Source organism: Taurulus bubalis (genome assembly GCF_910589615.1).
Source record: "Taurulus bubalis genome assembly, chromosome: 3".
Taxonomy (NCBI): domain Eukaryota; kingdom Metazoa; phylum Chordata; class Actinopteri; order Perciformes; family Cottidae; genus Taurulus; species Taurulus bubalis.
In genome coordinates this window covers 18075684-18097090 of record NC_136591.1, presented here as the reverse complement: position 1 = coordinate 18097090, position 21407 = coordinate 18075684, and the positions used below count along the sequence as shown (strand labels likewise).

General features: G+C 42.6%; 1 protein-coding gene across 1 annotated transcript in view; it reads right to left on the bottom strand.

Moving 5' to 3' along the window:
- Positions 1-1227: 1227 nt before the first annotated feature.
- Positions 1228-21407, bottom strand: part of vta1 (vesicle (multivesicular body) trafficking 1) — a 37014-nt gene continuing 16834 nt past the window's right edge. The window contains exons 5-8 of the mRNA XM_079215361.1: positions 19470-19584; positions 15312-15548; positions 13669-13734; positions 1228-2456 (exon numbers count right to left, since the gene is read on the bottom strand). Coding sequence (XP_079071487.1) covers positions 2311-2456; positions 13669-13734; positions 15312-15548; positions 19470-19584 — 564 coding nt within the window. The 3' untranslated portion in view covers positions 1228-2310. The remainder of the gene's footprint in view (positions 2457-13668; positions 13735-15311; positions 15549-19469; positions 19585-21407) is intronic.

Sequence of the window (21407 nt, the reverse complement as noted above, 5' to 3'; positions counted from 1 at the left end):
GCTTTTTGTTGCTCTATGTTGCTCCTTGTTGCTCTATGATGCTCTTTGCTCTATCTTGCTTTGTGTTGCTCTTTGCAGGTTTCTTTAAAACGTGTGATTTGTTGAATGTTGACGTTTCTGTTTCATAAATACGTTTCAATCCATATTTAATTAAAATAAAGTAAAATTCAAAGATATTAACCTGAATCCAGAAAACCAGAGCAGGGTCCTATTGCTCATACCTGGCTTAATGAGTTAGCGAGCAAGATCGCCAAGGAATCATTTATTTACGAGAGCTTCTCAAGCCGCGGACATTGAACATCACAGACACAGACTATCAGCCGCTGCATGCCGCTGTTCTTAAGTTTATTTAGCGCTTAAGAAACTTATGGATGTGTTGAAAGCACTCATAATTATATGACAGTGTTATAAGTACACCATACATATCATGTACGCATTTAACTTGTCTGATATATTTGCGATGCTTGTGTCTCGCAGCGGGGGCGCTGTTAAACTGCGTTCACAGCAAACACGTTGCTGCGAATGATTAAGGTCTTGACTTCCTCATATGCCTTCATGATCATCTCCTGCTTCTCAGTGGATTAATAAAAAGAGGTTCCTCTGAGTTTATTTGCCATTGTACTGTTAGAACATCGTGGTGTCAGTGCTCCATTATTATCCCTTCTGAAGAGGAACGGGCACGCGCATTTGTCCAGATGACTGACGTCTGGTTAGAATTAACGAGACCGTTTCAGCACGGATCTTCCGTGGAGAAACCGAGTTAGCCTGACGTCAATCATATCGCTAATTTAAGGTGGATAATAGGATATTTGCTCGACTTTGTTGAACCACGTACGAGAAATAGGGCCCAGATCGTATTTCTCAAAACCTGAACATTGATTCCATTTATCTCTTTACACTTGTGCCTTAGGACAATGGTGCCTCATTATATAGAGCTGAGATTGTTCTGCAGTTTTTGATGTAACACATGGGTATATATCTCATGTGCAAGTGACTTTAAAAATTAATTTAGTAATTTAATAAAATTTAAGAAATTATTTAAAATCAAGAAAAAAGGCCTAGGACCCTGAAGGGTTAAAAAGTTAAATGAAGATATTTTATGACCTAAATAAACCGGAAGAGATCAAATGAAAAATAAATAAAAACCTCTCAAACATCAAAGATATTAAATAAAAAACTCAGACGAGACAGTTAAGCATCATTTCAAGTATTTTATTCAAACTGAGTCCGACAGAAGAGATCTTTGTGAAAAGAGAAGTTCAGCGAAATTTAAACGTTAAATAATAATACACCCAGTAAACAGCAGCTTTGTTTGTTAAATTAGAGTTGAATTGACTCCCGTTAGCTCATCACGCAGCATATGAGCTAATCCCCGCTCCACCCCTATACACGTCACATGGCTGATCGTTTTATTCTGGCGGGAGCACAGGAGGAAGTCAGGTGACGTAGAACAAATGCTCCATTGGTGGCGGAGGAGTGAAACCGGAAGTCAACGTTGAGTTATTTTACTTTTGTTATGGAACAAACAACCATCTGACAATCTCCTGAACATCAAAGGTCACAGCACGTTCGGTCAGCATCAAACCCCCGGTCACGCCGGAGTGTTTTTGTAGGAACATTTTAGACGCGCACAAAAAATGAAACTATTCTCGGCTCTTGAGCGCCACAGACCGAATGTCACACTTTGTGTCAAAATCTGGACCATTACAATAAGCTTAGCTTAGCATAAAGACTGGGAGCAGGGGGAAACAGCTAGCCGGCGTCCGGCACTGACTCACGTCGAGTCTTTTGAATCCGAATAAAAACTGATCGGAGAACCGAAAAAAGAAAAAAAAACGGCTGGCTGTTCCCACTTAATTCCTCTCTTTATGCTAAGCTAAGCTAACGGCCATCTGGCTCTACCATTAGCACTTTTATTTTTTACGTTTTGTTTTCATGCAACGGACCACAGCAGCAACATAAAAAGACAGATTCTTGTTACATTTTTTCAAACTTTTGATATTTAATTGTTCAAAAGGGAGCTGAAACAAAACAAAACAAAAATATTTTTAATGCAACGTGCAGCGATGCATCTGAAAGAAGCCAACAGGCGTCAACAACGGAGCTTTGATCTTTGAGTTCTGATAATTAATAAGCAGTCAGTCAGTCAGCCGACACAGGCGGCCATTGTTGCAGACTGATTTCCATCATGTCCACCGACGCCAAGCTGAGAGAGAGAGAGAGAGAGAGAGAGAGAGAGAGAGAGAGAGAGAGAGAGAGAGAGAGAGAGAGAGAGAGAGAGAGAGAGTGTAGAAAAGAGGGACAAAGGCTTCATTCTCTGCCGGTGGTGAGCAGCTTTAGGGCCTTCTGGAGGTTCTGGACCGCCGTGCCCACGTCCTCGTACTGCAGCGCACTGCCCGCGTACTTGCAGTACTTCTGGGCCTTGGTGAAGTCCTCCGGAGTGAGATGGACACCGCCTGCAGGGGAGGAAGAGGGGGAGGAGTCAGATACTTAATGCAGTCCGATCGGAGGCGGCGTGAGCAGGAATCTCTCACAATGACGGGATTGATTCAGACAGCAGAAAGAAAGCATGAAACTGTCGGAGGAAGTTTCCTCAAGTAGGCACGGAAAAGCTGAAAAGATGGGGGGACCCGGTCCTCTCTGAAGCAGGAACACAAGGCTCCTCATGGGTCCACGTGGCAGGCGGTTGTTTGTAAATAAAACTCTTCAGATAAATGTTCATTCAAAGCTCAAAGAACACTTAAAGCAGCAAATCATCATGTAGAGAAGCGGGAAACAAACATTTTGTATAAAAGTAACAAACATCCGTTTAATAACGTTCTGTCGGGTTTCACGCTTCAGAAAAGAAAGCAGGAAATATAAAAGGTCACGAACAGAAGACTATGGTTTAAAGGAGCGCACACCTCGGCATCACCTGTCGGCCCTCGGGGGATTGTGGGTAATTTATGATGGAGAGGAACCTGCTGCGAAGTGGTTTTGAAGAAGGACTGGTCTGTAATCCAGAGGGGGTGTGTGTGAGAGAGTGTGTGTGTGTGTGTCTGTGAGTCTGTGTGTGTATGTGTCTGTTTGTGTGTGTGTGTGAGGCATCGAACCCACGGAGTGTCACAAGGCACGGTTTAAAGCAGGGGTCTCAAACTCCACCGCTGGTATTGTGATCTCATCGGAGGGCCACACAGAAAGCGCAATATATTTGTTTATATATATATATATATATTTTTTTTTTTCTTCTTAATAACTTATTGAAACTGCACCGAACCAACAAATGTAATCCCTGAATATATTTGTACTTTATTCTATTTCTTGCCAGACACCTGGCAGCGCTTTTGCTGAGCCACATTGACCCTGATCGAGGTCACAGTGAAACTCTGAGTACAGCTTCACGATGGGCATCACTAAGCCTGGACCTGTACTTGCATTTATTAAAGTTCATAGTCGAGAAAGGTTTCTCACAGATATATGCTTCCATACAGGTACATAAAGGTACATATAGGCCTAGACTGCTGGGGGACATCTTAGGATACCTGAGCTCCTCCTCTCCTTCTCTTCCTCTTTCGCTCCTCCTCTCCTCTTCTCCTCTTCTTTCTCTCCTTCTGGATAAATGATTGTCTCTTCAATGCATATTACTAACTCTACTTTCTTTTTCCATGGATTCGTGGCTGCCTGGAAGAACCCCGGTCCTCCCCCTGGTTCCGGGTCCTCCCCCCTGCCATGGATCGTGGCTGACTGGAACCGGTCCTGCCTACTGCCATGGCCCTGCTGATGGAACCGGCCTGGAACAAGGCCTGCCAGCTGCCATGGCCCTGCTGATGCCCCTCCTCTCTACCTCCTTCTGCTTAATGGATCGTGGCTATCTGGATCGTGGACTATGCCTACTACTCATTATATGAATCATTTCTGTCACATTCATTGAATGTGCTGTAACTCCGTTACGTTATTCATTCTGGCCACATGACATCTATTGCTTCTGTCCATTCGGGGAAAGGGATCCTCCTCTGTTGCTCTCCCTCAGGTTTCTTCCCCTTTTTCCCTGTGAAAGGGTTTTTACTATCTTTATTGGGGCAGTTTTTCCTGATCCGATGTGAGGTCCCGGGACAGGTATGTTATGTGTACAGATTGTAAAACCCTCCGAGGCAAACTTGTATTTGTGATGTTGGGCTATATAAAATAAACTGAATTGAATTGAATTACCCGACTGATCACTTTTGTCTGCTCAGGGAAGGATGGAGGTAATTCTCTCAGAAATGGTCCAGTCATGTCTGGTTTTCCTTGTGCCTCTGAATTTAGCTTTTAGATCACTGTTGCACTGCAAGTCAATAAGTTCCATTTGCAACATACTCAGGACTGAGAAATGACTTCATACTACAGATCAAGCTTCATGGGGTGTGTTAATAATACAACAGTTTTTGTTTTCAAACAAAATATTTACTATATATTTGAGTCAAAATATGTTCTATAGAAAAACAAACTATTTACAATGTTTAAACAATGTGCATGTTTCAGTTTAGTTTTTTCAACAGTTTTCAGAACAAGAACCACATATGTACTATATGTACTGTATCTATGTGTGTACTATGTACTCTGTATATATGTGTGTACTATGTACTCTGTATGTGTGTATGTGTGTACTGTGTACTCTTTACCAGCGCATGGTCGTGTGTCGAGTAGCGCAGAGTAAAACTGAACAGCTGAGCGCAGCAGAGCTGCCATCTCTCTGTGGCCAGTGTTGATTTTTTTAGTACACTGCAAGTGTGTTGTCTGTCTGAATAAAAATCAGTGTATCTTTGCAGCGTATGTGGTATGTAGGTCCTTAGGGATTTCCTGAGTGTTCATTGCGTAGTTTTACACAAAATGTCGACTGACACCTGAATCAACAAATCACCGTGAAAGGTGGAGCTCGACACAGACGCCTCTGGCTGTGTGCTCCTATGAGAGGCAGTATGATCACACAGAGAAGTGGGGCGGAACCTCCAGACTTTGGCGCATCTAGTAGCATCTGAAGCTTCATGGAGCTATTAATAGAAACGTCCAGTAAACTTTATCTTACGGGGCCGTAGAAAAGTGCGCGGGACGCACAAACACTAAACTTTGATGTCAAGTAGGGGGCCACAAACGATCGGCTTGCGGCCCGCTAGTTTGAGATCCCTGGTTTAAAGCTTCGAGGATGACTTTCCTTTTCTTATTCATGATTATTTAGTTCTGCTCAACTATTGTGACGTTCACACAGAAATTGTAAAAGAACAAAAACATAAATCTCTCCAGTAGAACAGAGTTCAGACTCCAGCAAAGATAGAGAGATAGGAGGCAAGGAGACAATAGAGAGGAGACGAGGAGAAGAGAGAGGAGACAAGGAGAAGAGAGAGAGAGGACACAATAGAGAGGAAAAGAGAGAGGAGACAATGAAACAAGAGAGAGGAGATGGGGAGAAGAGAGGAGACAGCAAAACGAGAGAGGAGGAAACAAGGAAACAAAGGAAACTAGAGAGAGGAGACAAGGAAACAGAGGAAACAAGAGGGAGGAGACAAGGAAACAAGAGAGAGGATAAGAAAGAGAGGAGACAAGAAAACAAAGGAAACTAGAGAGAGGAGACAAGGAAACGAGAGAGAGGAGACAAGAAATAGAGGAAACGAGAGAGAGGAGACAAGAAACAGAGGAAACAAGAGAGACAAGAGAGAGGAGACAAGAAGGAAACAGAGGAAACGAGAGACAGGAGACAAGGAAAAAAGAAGGAAACAGAGGAAATGAGAGAGGAGACAATGAAACAGAGGGAAACAAGTGAAAGGAGAAGGCAAGGAGACAAAAAAACAAGAGAGAGGAGACAAGGAAAAGGAGGAAATGAAAAATAGGACACAAGGAAACGAGAGAGGAGAAAAGGAGACAAGGAAATGAGAGTGGAGACAAGGAAACAGAGGAAACGAGAGAGAGACGAGAAGGAAACAGAGGAAACGTGAGAGGAATTGTGAGAGGATCAAGGAGACGAGAGAGAGGAGACAAGAAAGAGACAGAGGAAATGAGAGAGAGGAGAAAAGGAAACAGAGGAAACGAGTGAAAGGAGAAGACAAGGAAACATGAGAGAGGAAACAAGGAAAAGGAGGAAATGAAAAAGAGGAGACAAGGAAACAAGAGAGGAGAAAAGAGACAAGGAAAAGGAGGAAATGAAAAAGAGGAGACAAGGAAACGAGAGAGGAGAAAAGGAGACAAAGAAACGAAAGAGAGGAGACAAGGAAACAGAGGAAGCGAGTGAGAGGAGAAAAAGGAAACAGTCCCTGGAGGTCTGCAGCTGGTTCCTCTCAGACCTCCACCCATCAGAGTCCCTAGAGGTCTGCAACTCAGCCTGGAGCAGCTGGGTGGGACCCTCATTCAGATACAGGACTCTAGTGAGTTATAGGACCCAGAAACCCCCTCAGATCCACCCACAACATCTCCTCTCCTCCTCCTCATCTCCTTTCCTCTCCTTGTTTTCACCTCTCGTATTCAAACCCTCTTTCAGTTTTGAGCCTCTTCTCTTGTCCTCGTCTTCTCCTCCAGCATTGATTCCTCGTCTCCTCTTCCTCGTCCTCTAAACACACGGGTTCTCTATTCGCTGTCAGAGCTCCATTTACAACTTGTGATATAATAATATACATTATAGTATACTATTAATATATAATATCATATATAATAATGAACAATAGAACAAAGTGCTGCAGAGTCTCGATTAATAAAAAGGTTTCAATTTGTAAAATAACTGAAACGTTGACGAGATGTTTTGTCTTTTTAACTGATGAGAAAAAAGATGCAATTTATTTTCACTGAGTAACATCTGAATAATTTAATTTATTCTCTCCGGATGAACACATTGTTTCATTTTGTAACTTTGAAATGGAGGTTTGCCTCTTTCTCTCCTCTCCTTCCCTCCTTCTATCTTCCTCTCCTTCCCACCTCTCCCCCACTGCCTCCTACTTCCTCTAAGTGGAACCAGCCCTCCACCCCCCAACACATGAAGTCTCACGTCCTCCCACAATGCACGTCCTCCCACAATGCACCTGTGCTGTACCGGAGCCCGAGGGTTAGAGTATCAGAACTCTGATCCACAGGGAACTACTTTTCTTCTGTTGGGTGGAGTTTGGCTCCAGTTAAACCAGAACCATCTGCACAGCTCCGTGAAACCAGTTCAAACTGGTTTCCCTCTGACTGGTCTCTCTTTCTAAAGACAAGCCTGTATTCTAGAGGAGTTCTCATTCTGCAGGAATGTCCTTACATTCAAAATGTCGTCACTTGTCGAGAGTTGAGATCTGAACACAAACAAACACGTTGATGTATTTGTCACGTCAGCTCTTCTGCAGGGATTTGAACCCAAACCTCCATCTTTAGGTAGTTTAAGACTGAGGTTTATTTTGAGAAACGGGAAGTATATTTAAGATATCAAATAGGAATGACATCATAGGAATGACATCATGGGAATGACATCATAGGAATGACGTCATAAGAATGACATCATAGGAATGACATCACGTGTCAAACAAACACAGGATTTTTACCCAAAAGGACGCTGTTCGGTTCCTGTGCGAGACGAAAAGTTTACTGTGGGTGCATCCCAAGTCTCTAAATTGCATCCCCGTTTCCCTCACTTGCGTCCTTTCCTTGTGTCTTAGTCCCTCCTACCACGGATGCATAGAGAGACGCAAGGAAACCAAGCAGGGAGAGAAGACGCGAGAAAATATGTTTTAATAGACATGAGACGTCCTTTCCTCTGAAGCGTCACGTGAAGCGACGTCGGTTTCTGATGACTGCTGCCGCCTGACAGCTGATCACATCTGATCAGCTGTCAGTTGCTTTAACAGCTGATGGAGTTTTGTCCGGAGAGTTGTTAGCGAACATTCCAATAAAAATGCACTTAAAATATTGATAAAAATGAGCGTTTGTTTTCAGTTGATTTAATGGTGTTAAACTACTACTTATATTAATAAAGACAACGTTATCATCAGTGTCAGAGTGGAGATGTTTTCTCTGTCGTCTGTTACCATTTAATAAACTGCATTGAGTAATTTTATACTGTGTTCTGTATCCTGCTTATACACGCAGGATCGGTTTCTACCGGCGGAATGCGTCTTATTTATTTATTTATTATTTACGTCGGTATGTTTTGAAATTCTGATTGTGACATCATTATAAAATAACCCACAATATAAATATGTTTTCTCTTCATTACGTGTTGTAAAAAGTGTTTCCTCTCTCCAGCTCTCTCTGATTTTAATTACATACATAATAAAAGTTATTGAGGGAAACAACAGATCAAATCTTTGAAGACAGTTGCTTGTGGTCCTTTTGTTGTTCAGACCTACAATGAACACACTTTAACCAGATGGCGAATAAGAAAAGATATAATATATAACTTGAGTTTAATCTGTGATCGTCTCTGGGAGGAAACGAGGACATGAGAGAGAGGAGACAAGGAAACGAGAGAGAAAGCAACTTTTAGAGATTCATTTAGATTATATCTGCTTGTTGTATCTTTAAGTTTGTGTCAGACACAGAGCTGCAGCTGTAAATATCATCTCAGAATGCACCAACAATTGTGAAACCCACTTTGAGGACCTGGTCTCTGTCGTCCACTTTGAGGAGCAGAGCGGAGCTCCAGAGAAAGACTCTCCTGGCTGAGTAACACTTATAAAAACCTTCTTCAAAAGGAAAGAAATTATTGAATGAAGTTGCACCATGTGCTCCAATCCCCTGCTGACGCCTCCTGCTCCAAAAGAAAACACGCTGCCTGGATCCTCCCAATGACGGGAAGAGGTGAGGAGGAGAAATAGTGGACGTTAACAAAGGAGCTAGTGATAATAAAACGGTTTTCTAAAGACTACATCATGAATATTAAAGAGTTTACAGCTTTAGTTCAAAGAATGGATGAAACAGCAGAACAGCTGATTTTGTATTCCCTCTTTAATTGATGAAATAAATGTAATTAAACATTTTTTTCACATTTTAAAATAATAATGCCGTCAGATCTTTGCAGCTTCTGTCTTTTTTCAAAACGTTTTCGTGGATCATTTCTGGAGTGTTTCTTCACATTTCAAGCTATTTCGTGACGTACTGTAATTTGAGATGTTCAAATCCACGTGCTATGAATATTAAACCATTTATCAGCGCTTCTCTGATTTGTGGTCACATGACTGTTGGGCTCAGATGAATCCATCATAACGTCATAGTTTCACTGAGGAGCTCAGAGTTTAATGTTTTAACACAATCTGGTGAAAGTAAACGGAGACTATAATGAAGACCCTCCATTACCCTTCACTCAACTGATTGGAGTAAAAACTGTTTCTTGGTGCAGTCAAATAAGATGCAATGTGTTCAAGTAATTTACATCTGTTGTGTCTCCTCTCTGGGGTGTTCCATCTAAAAGAGTCCCTGGGGTGCCTGAGAACCAATTCATGGTTCAGGGAGATACGTGATAATTAGTAGAGGGGGGTTTGTTGATTTGATGTGAAGTTGATTTCCCTCTGTCGGGCTTTATATGATCTCTATGGTGACGTGTGGCATCAATAGAGATCATGCAGATTATTGATATTCGGGGATAGGAATGTATTTAATATGTATTATGGTATAGGTATATATGTGTTCAAGGCAGGGGCAGAGGTACCTGTTCTGTGGTGGGGTCGAGGGCCTAATCCAGGGGTCAGCAACCTTTCCTATCCAAAGAGTCATTTTGCCCTTTTTTCCACACAAAAAAATGTATCTGCAGCCACAAAAGCTATTTGATATCACAGCTTCTGAAGTTTTATACATAGTCATAATATATATATACAAAAAACTATAGTTTGTTGTATTTATGAAATTATAGTACAAGAATAAAGACAATTTTTGACATTGTATTGCTATTTTACCTGTTTATAACTATCAAACTCTTATGAAGAGGAGACAAATGTGTCGGTTACATTGAGATCAATTAAAAGCACAACTATGCAAACCTTGAATACTGTCTATAAATGTGGCTCATGTGGTAGAGTTTTCGCCCTGCAATCACAAGGTAGCAGGTTCAATCCCCATCTTCACGTGAGTTTTACATTTTAAACGCATATCTTTTGCTACGTGAGCTCCGCAAACGGAGGAGGATGGATCCGTCTTTACTAGCAGATTGACACCTTTCAGCAGATGCTTGTTCTGGAAGAGTCTTTCAACATTACATTTTTAGTTTTTTGCTAATTTCTCACCACATATCAAGCAGACAGGTCAGCAGCATCGTTGGCAGTAAAAGCAAATGAATACATCCACGCAAAATTAAACGCTCCACTTTCCTCCGTGACTTTTTTTTTTTCTTTATTTATCTGTTGATAGTTTAGCGAGGGCGGGGCTCTGAATCACGAGTAGCCACCTGCAAGGAAAGAGGCTTGACAGCTACGTGACAGGATGTGATGCATATTTTAGTTAAAAAAATATTTAAACATTTATTTAGATTTTTAGTGACCCAATATTACCTAAAACTCCAAGATAAGAGGAATTCCCTTTGAAAGTTTGGGAAAAAAAAAAAAAAGAATAAAATAAAAACGTCTTTTTTTGTGTCAAAGCCTCAGGGAGCCGCAACAGACGGGCTAAAGAGCCGCGGGTTGCCGACCCCTGTCCTAATCAGTAGCAGGCTATATAAAGCTGCCTCATGCCATAGCGCTGGGTTCTTTGGTGCTGGGACCACATGCTGCCGTGTCCTGGTTGTCTTAATGTTGGGGAAATAAACACCTGATTGGCCACCATGTAAACTTCTGTGTCGAGCTTCCTGCTTCCAAAATCCAACCGCTATATGGCCATCCTAACGTTTTGATGAAATATCACAACTTTAAGCTTTGTTTCGGTTTAATTTTTGATAGAAGCTTTCGTTGCACATGATGTGTTGGAGGACAGTCGTAAATATGAAAATCTGACAATATCAATCTTTTTTACAGCTTCTGTCTGTGATAAACGGTGAAGTTTGGACGAAACCTGCTTTTGAACCCGTCGGAGGGTTCTGGGGTTCAGAGGGTGAAGTTTGGGTCCTTTGATCCGATCTGATGTACGTTCCATCAGAGGGACATGACACATCTGTACAAGCCGGGAGGTCTGATGGCGTATACTTTCTAATATGTTGTCTCATAACCTCATAGCAATCTGACGGTTCAAGGGTTCAATTAGAGCTTAAAAAAATGGGATGGATCAAAAGGTGGCAGCCGTTGATTGAGGCAGTGCAGCGTGCTTCATGAGCCGAGAGCGCTAAACCGATATCCACATGTTTTTGTCACTAAGCTAAAAGAGGACTAGTGTCCTAGTGAAGACGCTTAGTCGTCTCCTCCACTTAGCTGAAGGAGGACTAGTGTCCTAGTGAAGACGCTTAGTCGTCTCCTCCACTAAGCTGAAGGAGGACTAGTGTCCTAGTGAGTACTTAGTTGTCTCCTCCACTAAGCTAAAGGACTTAAATTAATAAAAAGGTCCTCATGCAGTCGCATGAAGAGGAACAAAGCATGTAGAGCCAATTGGCTCATTTGATTTGTTTTAATAAATTAAGCTCTGCATGCTTCGTTTCTCTTCATCCAGAGCAGCTACTGGAGTCTCGCGGTCTGCAGAGAAGGAGTTTCTCCTCCTCGCCGCCTTGGCGGCTCTGTTCGGATGAATCATGCAGAGGTTGAGTTATTCGCCTCAGCCACTTATCCAGTTAACTTTCTGCTGAGCGTGCTTTCTCATCTTTGTGAAGAGAGAAAACATATCTACTGCGTCGCCAATATTCAGCTCAACCATCAGAACTCACTGAGCGGCTTCTGAAGCTACGTCAGGCGCCTCAAAGAGTCCATTCATGCTACATGGACGCTGCTACCCAGCGGTAGGCAGCGAACCTACGATTACAAGCCAACAAAGACGTGGAGAGAGGGAGCATTTTGACACTTCCTGTTCCTCTGTCTGTGTTTAACACAAACGTTTAGTTCTCTGATATATAAAACGCGTCAGTGAACGCCCCTCTGGTGAGTCTAAAGGAGACAACTAAGCGTCCTCACTAGGACACTAGTCCTCCTTTAGCTTAGTGGAGGAGCTTCTTACCTTACGTCAGTCAAGATTATCTTGATGAACTGAACTTGGAAGAATCATAATTATTGTTAATAATCCAGAATCCAAAGGAAGGATCCGATTGGCCAAACCAGAACCATCTTGCTGACCTGAGCAATGAAACAACGATCTTCCAGACGAATGAGCAGCGACACATCGAACGTAACATGATTAAGTTCCAAAACCTTCACCACGTGTCTCGTCGTTGTTGACGAAGGAAGAACAGGAAGAGTGAATTATAGGTTACGGATCTCCTCCTCTCCCTCTGTTGCTGACCACCAGCTGCTAATGGCAGTCTAGACAGCAGGTGAGCGGCGTCGGTGAGGATGTAATGATGGGTTTGATGCCCGACGGCCAACCGGGACCAATCAGACGGCGTCCATCGGCAGCAGGTGTTTCGTACGGAGGGAAAATGGCTTTAAACGGTCCCAGAAATGGGTTTGAATCTGGATTGAAAGGTTATCAATAAAAGACGTCGATCTCCAATCAAATCTTGTTGTTCTTTTTTCCAAATCTTTGAAGTATACATTCAGTCTATGAGAGACTCAGTATTCTTCTAATATTTGGTATTTTTTATGATGCTGCTGTTTTTAAGAGTCTTGAAGGATGATCTTTTATTCCAATCAAATAAATCATAGAAGATGATCAGCTGAAGAGATTTACATAACTTTTGATATATCCAGCTGTTTCAGAAATACAGGTCTCAACTGAATGGCTGAGTTTTGTTACGAATGTTATGAATCTGATCGGATTCTAGAAGGGATTCGGATGCGAGAGCACACAATACTTCATTCGGCGATGAAGTGGTATTTTTTTAAACACATTTCACCTCTAAAGTCCCGGTGAAAAGGAAGTCGTCGAAGGGGAAAGAGAAAAGACTGAAGCTGAATCTTTTGAGATTCCATCAGAGGTTTAGGATCCAGAAGGACTGGGATTTGAAGCTGGTTTCAGAATCGATTAAATACCATCGAACCCCTGACCCAAACCACCAGCAGACCTCGTCATCTTGCTGCTCTCCTCTCTGCCCGCCCTCAAACATCAGAGAGTCGAAGACACCAGGTGAACTCAAAAGACTTAAAAAAGCCTTCAAAGACAACACGGGACGGACTAGACGTGACTCTGCTGCCAAATATTCCAAACACTGAAAAGGTCCTGAGAAAACACAAACTGTGCATGAAGGAGAGGAGGAACGTTAATGTGACCCTGAAGAACCTCAGAGGGAAATCTCCAGAGACGTTCATGAGAGGCTCAACTGACCACGTGAGAGGTACTGTGCTAGTCATTTTATACATACATTATATATATATATATGTATATAAATATATATATTTAGCTCTCTGATCAGTTTTAGTTTGGTTTCACTAAAAAGAAAGACAGCTGGAAAAAGAATCATGTAAGCATCGTTTGTTAGTGCACGTGTGCATGCGTGCGCGCGTGTGTGCACATATGTGCATGTGTGTGTGTGTGCATGCATGTGTGTGTGCATGCATGTGTGTGTGTGCATGTTTGTGCGTGCATGGGTGTGCGTACATGCGTGTCCATGTGTGTGTGTGCGTATGTGTGTGCGTGCATGCGTGTGTATGCAAGTGTGTGTGCATGTGTCTGTGTACGTATGTGTCTTCTTACCCTGCTGCTGGGCGTTGAGCAGTGCGGGGTCCACTGATCTGGGAACAGGAACTGGTTTAACTGCTTCTGTTGGTCAACAAAAACACTTGGGTTATTAGTTTTTTATTTAATAATAAAATGACATTGTTTTCACAAATGTTAGTGTAAGCAATCTGACTCAAGAGAGGAAAAGGGGCGGAGCTTATAGGCACTGGAAGCGCACTTCAAAAGGTGGGGAATAAAAGAACGCCGGGTGGCTAGATCAGAACACAGCAGAAGACCTGCGACAACAGCAGGCAGCAGGTAAGAGTGGCGAACTTTATAAGTGACGGACTTTGTTGATGATCACTGCCACCACCAGCTTGATTAGGGCAAACGCTAAATACGTCACGGGGCTCCGCAGCCCATTCACGTGTGGCAAAAGTGAAATGTTTGTTGACATGTTGGTGGAGGCACAGCTGGGGACTGTATGTGGTGACGTAGGTTGTGTGTAGACAGAATGCACAGGCGCTGGATCACGTATTGAAAGTGTTTGCTGGCATATTGAAATGTGTGTTTTTTCAGTTTCTTATTTAAAGGTTTTTCACCTCTCTTTTTGCTGCATGGAGCTTTGCTCGAATGGAGCTTTCTTCAGTGAAGTGGAATGACTAGGAATGACTTGATAAACTGAACCTCAAGAATAAAAGGAGAGATAAAAAAGGAAAAGTTGTTTTGTCATTGGAGTGGAATCCAGTTAAAATCTGTGTAGATGGGTCAATCCCATTCAAGTGGGGAAATGCGGTAGGTCAGAAGCCGGAACTTGACAACGAGAGAGAAATGAACATTTAACAGACACAGGTTCAAGCTGAACTGAATCCATCACCTGGAAAGAGAACTCCCTCTTATTAATTATGAAATAATTACATGTAAACTGAGCAAGTTCACACACCAAGGTCAACCTGGCCTCTCTTCATCTCGTCTTCCTCAATGCAGCAACATGAGTGTTTCCTGAGTGTCGTAACCTTTAGTCTTTACATTCTGATTCATCTCAAGGGAACTAAGAGTCCTCCAGAAAAACACGTAACACCTCTCAGCACCTTCATGTCAACATCACAATTATTATTATTATTATTATATTCTGACCAAAGATAAGATCCTCACTCTCCTGTGTGTGTGTGTGTGTGTGTGTGTGTGTGTGTGTGTGTGTGTGTGTGTGTGTGTGTGTGTGTGTGTGTGTGTGTGTGTGTGTTCTTGCACCACTGGGACACATTATTACTAATATCTGATAGTTATGATAACGGCCCCGCCCTTCTTTCCAGGAAACACATCCCAGCTGGACTTCTCTTTACTGAAGGATCAGCAGCTTTACCACGTCATCATTAAACTGATTCACAGTACGTTGTGGGGACATATGTACCTGTGGGACACTGATTTAGAGGACGTTGTGGGGACACACACTTGTACCTGTGGGATACAGATTCAGAGGACGTTGTGGACACACACACACACACATGTACCTATAGGACACAGATTCAGAGGACGTTGGGGCGACACACACATACCTGTGGGACACTGATTCACAGGACGTTGTGGGGACCCACACTTGTACTTGTGGGACACCGATTCAGAGGACGTTGTGGGGACACACACATGTAACTGTGGGACACCAACACACACACACATACCTGTGGGCGGAGGCAGCTCGGCTGGAGTGTTGGCTGGTGCGTGGGCCCCCGGTGGGATGTGGATGTTATTAAGGTTGGTGTTGGAGGGACCAGATGGCCCCGATCCTGGCCCGGGAGTGAAGCCCAGCCCCGGTCCGGCACCCGGACCCAGACTCTGGTCCTGTTCCTCGAAGGACCCCGAAGGAGGCCCTCCCCTGAAGGACGCCCCGTGGGAGAACCCCCCCGCTCCGTACTCATCTACCAGAGAGAGACCACGACGACAGGTTTGAGACCCGTGGTGCCAATTCAAGACAATAAAGGAATGGAGGGCGGAGAGAGAAAACAACTTCCAACCCAGTAAAAATATAAAAAATGTGTTCAGGGACCCAGTTGTTTAAAAAAGTTGTGAAATGTCGCCAACAGTACAGCCATATCCAGTGAGACGGATATGTATATATACACAAACACACTCAAGTTTAGGGATGACAATCTCCCTGAGGAGGCGGAGCCTGGTGGAGCTGGTCATGTGACCCTTGGGATACCTCCAGTAGGACTCCTGGCGGGGCCTCTGCAGCATCTGGACTCACTTTGGCGTTGCACTTGGTGGGCCAGGGATTGCGTCACCCTCCCCCCCCCCCCCCCCAAAGACCCTAAACAGGAATGTATGTTGACACAAACACCTACGAGCTGGCCGACATTTCCGTCCCTGCGGAGGAGACCATGAACGCATCGTCCGTCGTCACTGAGCTGATGGATTCATGGCTTAAGTAAAGGCCAGCTGCTCGGCCACGCCCACTAACATCGGCATGACATCATCACCTCGAGGAACCCTCAGCTGCACGCACACGCACACACACGCTCGTTTCCTCTGTCTCTCACACCCTCTCTTCTCTTGTTTTCTCCCTCTCCCCTTCTTTCCTTCTCTCGCCCTCTCTCCTCCTCTCCTCTCCTCTTTCTCGCTCATCTCCTCCCCTCCGCCTCCTCTCCCTCCTTTTCTCCCAGGATGCACTGGGGTCTGTGTGTCAGTGACTTGAGACGAGTACTTCATCCTGTACAAACCGGGTTCTGCAGCTCGGGTTTCATTCTGTGGTCAAACAGCCTGAAGAGGTTTCACATAAAGTGTTCAAACTCTCAGAGAACAGCTGTTCTCCATTTGAGAGAAGACCCGTCGCAGCTCTGAGCCGTGATTGGTGTTCGCTGGACGGGAAACGAGAGGAAGGGAGGAGACATGCAACATTAAACCAGAGACATTTCTGTCAGACACAAGCAACCCAGTGTTGAGAGATCCAGAAGAAGATCTTCTCATTTTACTGGAGTTAAAGCTCCACTTGTCATGTTTGTGATGAAATGATGTGAAGCTTTGTTGCCCTCAACATGGACGCTGACATGCTTCTACACATTAATACAGACGTTAGGAAACAAGATGGCGACCTCACTACTATGCTTCATGTGTTAAAGCTGCATTATCCCTCCTGACCACCAGGGGGTGACTCCTCTGTTGTATAGAAGTCTATGCTTTAAGGCTGCAACAACTAATCGATAAAATTAGATTATTAAAAGAGTTGGCAACGAATTTCATTATCGATTCATCGTGTCGCGCGATTACTACGCCACTCAATAAATCACGGACATGTTTGAGCGAGGAAAGCACACGGCTACCGGTACCGGCGATCATAACGGGGAATGTGAGGTCTATGGTAAAGACGCGCTGGTAAAGACGGAGAGGGTCTTCTGAGTGAAGCCTTGTGTTTCACGGAGACATGGCTGCACGCAGATTTTCCGGACCACAGCGCGTCGGTGGCCGGCTTCAGGACTGTTCAGGTGGACAGAGACGTTATACTGAGCGGTGAGAAGAGAGGTGGCGGGACTGCAGTGTATGTGAACGAGAGGTGGTGCAATCCCGACCGTGTGTGTGAAAGAGCGTTTCTGTAGCCCGAACATTGAACTGTTAACATTGAACTGTTAGCGTCCGGATTATTTGCCGAGGGAGTTCACGTCCGCCATTGTTGTCGCCGTTTTACGTGCCACCATCAGCTGACGCTTGTATCTTCGGCTAACTTTATTAGCTCAACATTAGCATAACACCAAGACTGTGACTGACAGGTTTGTACAGCTCCAAAAGCGGACTGAACACAGCCCCCTCTGATATCACATACACCTGATCCCTCCACTCTGTATGTCAATAAAATAGTACCATTTCATTACAACGCTGAGGAAGCAGTGGACACCATCCACTCCACTGTGTCTGGACTGAGTCAACAGCCTGGTGCTTTTCTGACAATCTGGTGACTTTAACCACACTGGAGAAAGCTCTGCCAACTTTTCAACAATATGTCAACTGCCCCACAAAAAACAATACAACTCTGAACCTACTGTATGCAAATGCTAAGGATGCATACAGGTCTGATCACGACCTGGTCCTGCTGACACCCAGGTATGTTCCTCTGGTGCAGAGACTGCCTGTGACCACCAGGACTGTTAGGAGGTTAAAGACGCCCTGCAGGACTGCTTTGGGTCAACGGACTGGGATGTGCTGTGTGGACCACATGGGGAGGACATCCACAGCCTGATGGACTGCATCACAGAATATATCAATGCTTTTTTGTTTTTTTATCCGAGTCATCGATTAATCGAAAAAATAATCAACAGATAAATCGATTCTTAAAATAATTTTTAGTTGCAGCCCTAATATGCGCTAAAGCTGCATTCACTCTCCTGACCACCAGAGGGCGACTCCTCTGGTTGCCACATGGCTCAGTGGTGAGCAGGGTCGTCCTTCAATCAGAGGATCGGCTGTTTGATCCCCGCTTCCGCTAGCCCATGTCGATGTGTCCTTGAGCAAGACACTTAACCCTAAATTGCTCCCTTAGCTGCGACTACGGTGTATGAATGAGTGGGTGAATGATTCCTACGTAAACCGTCTTTGAGTATTCAGAAAAGACCTATATAAAATCAAATTATTATTATTATTATTATTCTCTCTCCTGACCACCAAGGGGCGACTCCTTTGGTTGTATACCGTCGTATATGCTTCATGTGTTAAATCTCTCCTATTAATAATAATAATAAAATGAAAGTAAAGAAGTCAGCTGTAAATATAAATATATTCTCCAGTTAGTTGTATTCTATTCTATTTTATTGTGTATAATTAAATATATATATATATATATATATATATATATATATATATATATATATATATATATATATATATATATATATATATATATATATGACTTTAATTTAATTTGTATATATCTCTCATCCCTGTTGCTTCTTTATATATTTGATCTTTTATCTTGTGTGTTTGTATCTTCAATTGTAAGGCGCTACTGATGACGACAAAAAAATTTCCCCTTGGGGATTAATAAAGTATATATTCATTCATTCAGACAGAAAGAAAGAAGGAAACATCTCTTTGTGGACTTCACCGCCTGCCAACAGACGAGTCCAGGTTAGCTTTGAGGACGGTCGGTAAATCTGAGCGCTCAAACAGTCGCATCAGCTGGAGGTAATCTACTGCACATCGCCCATGAACTACGGGACGAAACGGTCGCAGCCAAACCAAAATTGTGTTTCCCGCCCTGTGTTTCTTTTCCACACACACACTTCCTAGAATGCAATGAACTTTAGCGGCTCTTTGGTTGATTAATGTGTTCAGTCAATCTGCTCTGGATCAAGTTCTCTTTCTCCTAAAGGTCACATTCTATGTGGAAGAGAGGCCATAAAGGTCAGGGAAAAAGTTACAGAAATAATGCACGCACGCACGCACGCACGCACGCACGCACACAACAAAAGATTGTCGTTCAAGTTAAAATAACAACTTAAGCACCAAAACGTCCTCGCGTGGGAATCGAATTGTGGTCTCATGGAGGAAAGATCTCGTTTGTTAGATGAACGCTCCTCAATATTTTCATTGGATATCTATGAATTGCAGCCGGTATTTTTCGTAGGTTTTGCAACAAATGCCGGATGAGACCAAGCGGCCGACATGTTCTTCAGACTGTAATCACTTCATTCCCACACACACACACACACACACACACACACACACACACACACACACACACACCCCTTATCTTTCCTGCACCGATACTAACAAAGCACACACACAGAAGGGAGTTGTGAGTTGTGTGTGTCCTCGTTGCTCTTCTTAAAGGGCCAGCGCAGTGGTCTCACCTGCTTCCTCGTCGTCCTCCATGCCGATGGGTCCGGCCTCGGGCGTCTCTCCGCTCTTCAGGCAGTTGTGGATGTAGGTGGCCTTCCAGCGGGCGTACTTCCTGTGCTGGATGTTCTGGTGGGGGAAGAGGGAGGGGGGGGGAGAGAGGGAGGGAGAGAGAGAGAGAGAGAGAGAGAGAGAAAGAGAGAGAGAGAGATTGTTCGTCTGAAAGGGGTAACTTTGATTCGTGTGTGACCACGTCTGCTTTTCAAAATAAGGCATTAACGAAGAGCGTAAATGCAAAATACAAACAGAATTAATATTACTTGGATTACTTTCACATAAGTATGAAACACGTCACTTTGTCGCTTTTAAATTAATTAATTAAAAAAGAAGATTCCACTTAATTGTGAGAGAAACAATGTTTCTTCTAACAAATAATTCCTGGCAATGACTCAAATAGTTTTTTAAGACATAAATATCAAATTAGATATTTTCCAAAGTAAAAGTCTTTAGAAATGTTAGATTCAAGTCTTTCAAATTGAGACATGTAAAAATAGATTACTAAATGAAAGATGAATGGATACCTGTAAATAAAGGGGAGGGGCCGTTGGTGGGGATTTTGAGTATGTGTGAGTACTTTAAAAAAATAAGGTGTTTCCAAAGAAGGTTTATATAAAATATGTGGAAATAAGAGTATATTCTATAAGTATAAAACATGCTTCCTGGGTCCCTTTTGAATAAGAAAAGAAAATACCATTAATTAGTGTTGAACTTGTCCTTCTTACTAATAAAGACAAATATTTCCTGACAACGACTGATGTGTCTCATCCAGAGAGTTCAGCATGTATTTATTTCTTCTTTTGTTAATACCTAAGTGTACAAAAAAAAAAAAAAAAAAAATATATATATATATATATATATATATATATATATATATATATATATATATATATATATATATATATATATATATATATATATACACACACACACACACACACACACACACACACACACACACACACACACACACACACACACACACACTACCGTTCAAAGGTTTGGGGTCACCCAGACAAATGGTCAGTTTCTTCGCAATTTTTGGCATGGAATAGTCTTCATTTCTGAAGAACAAGAACAGACTGGCGAGTTTTACAGGAAAGTTCTCTTTTTCTGGCCATTTTGAGATATAATCAAACCCACAAATGTGATGCTCCAGATACTCAACTAGCTCAAAGGGAGGCCAGTGTGATAGCTTCTCTTACCAGCATAACTGTTTTAAGATGTGCTAACATAATTGCACAAGGGTTTTCTAATCATCCATTAGCCTTCTATGCGATGAGCAAACACAATGTACCATTAGAACACTGGAGTGATAGTTGCTGAAATGGGCCTCTATACACCTATGTAGATATTTCATTAATAGTCATTTACAACCACATTAACAATGTATAGTGTATTTCTGATATATTTAATGTTATCTTCATTGAAAATAACAGTGCTTTTGGGAGCCCAAACTTTTGAACGGTAGTATATATATAGATAGATAGATAGATAGATAGATAGATAGATATATATATATATATATATATATATATATATATATATATATATAATGTATTTTGTAGACTTAATACTTACAATAGGCAATACTGCTGTACTATACTGAATATTGTTTTGCTACTACTACATTTCACATCATAATATTACACTTATATATATATAATAATATTAATTATAATAATAATAATAATAATACACCATAATATGTATAATGTACCAGCCTTTTTATTTTACTTTTGTTTGACCATATCATGTCATACCATTATACCACTTTACTTTGAGGTGACGTCACTGTTAGTAAGATAAGATAAACACTGGAATGATCTTTCCACCAGGTAAACCTGAACATGCACACCTCTCTCGAGTGTGACAGCGATTATAACCGCATAACT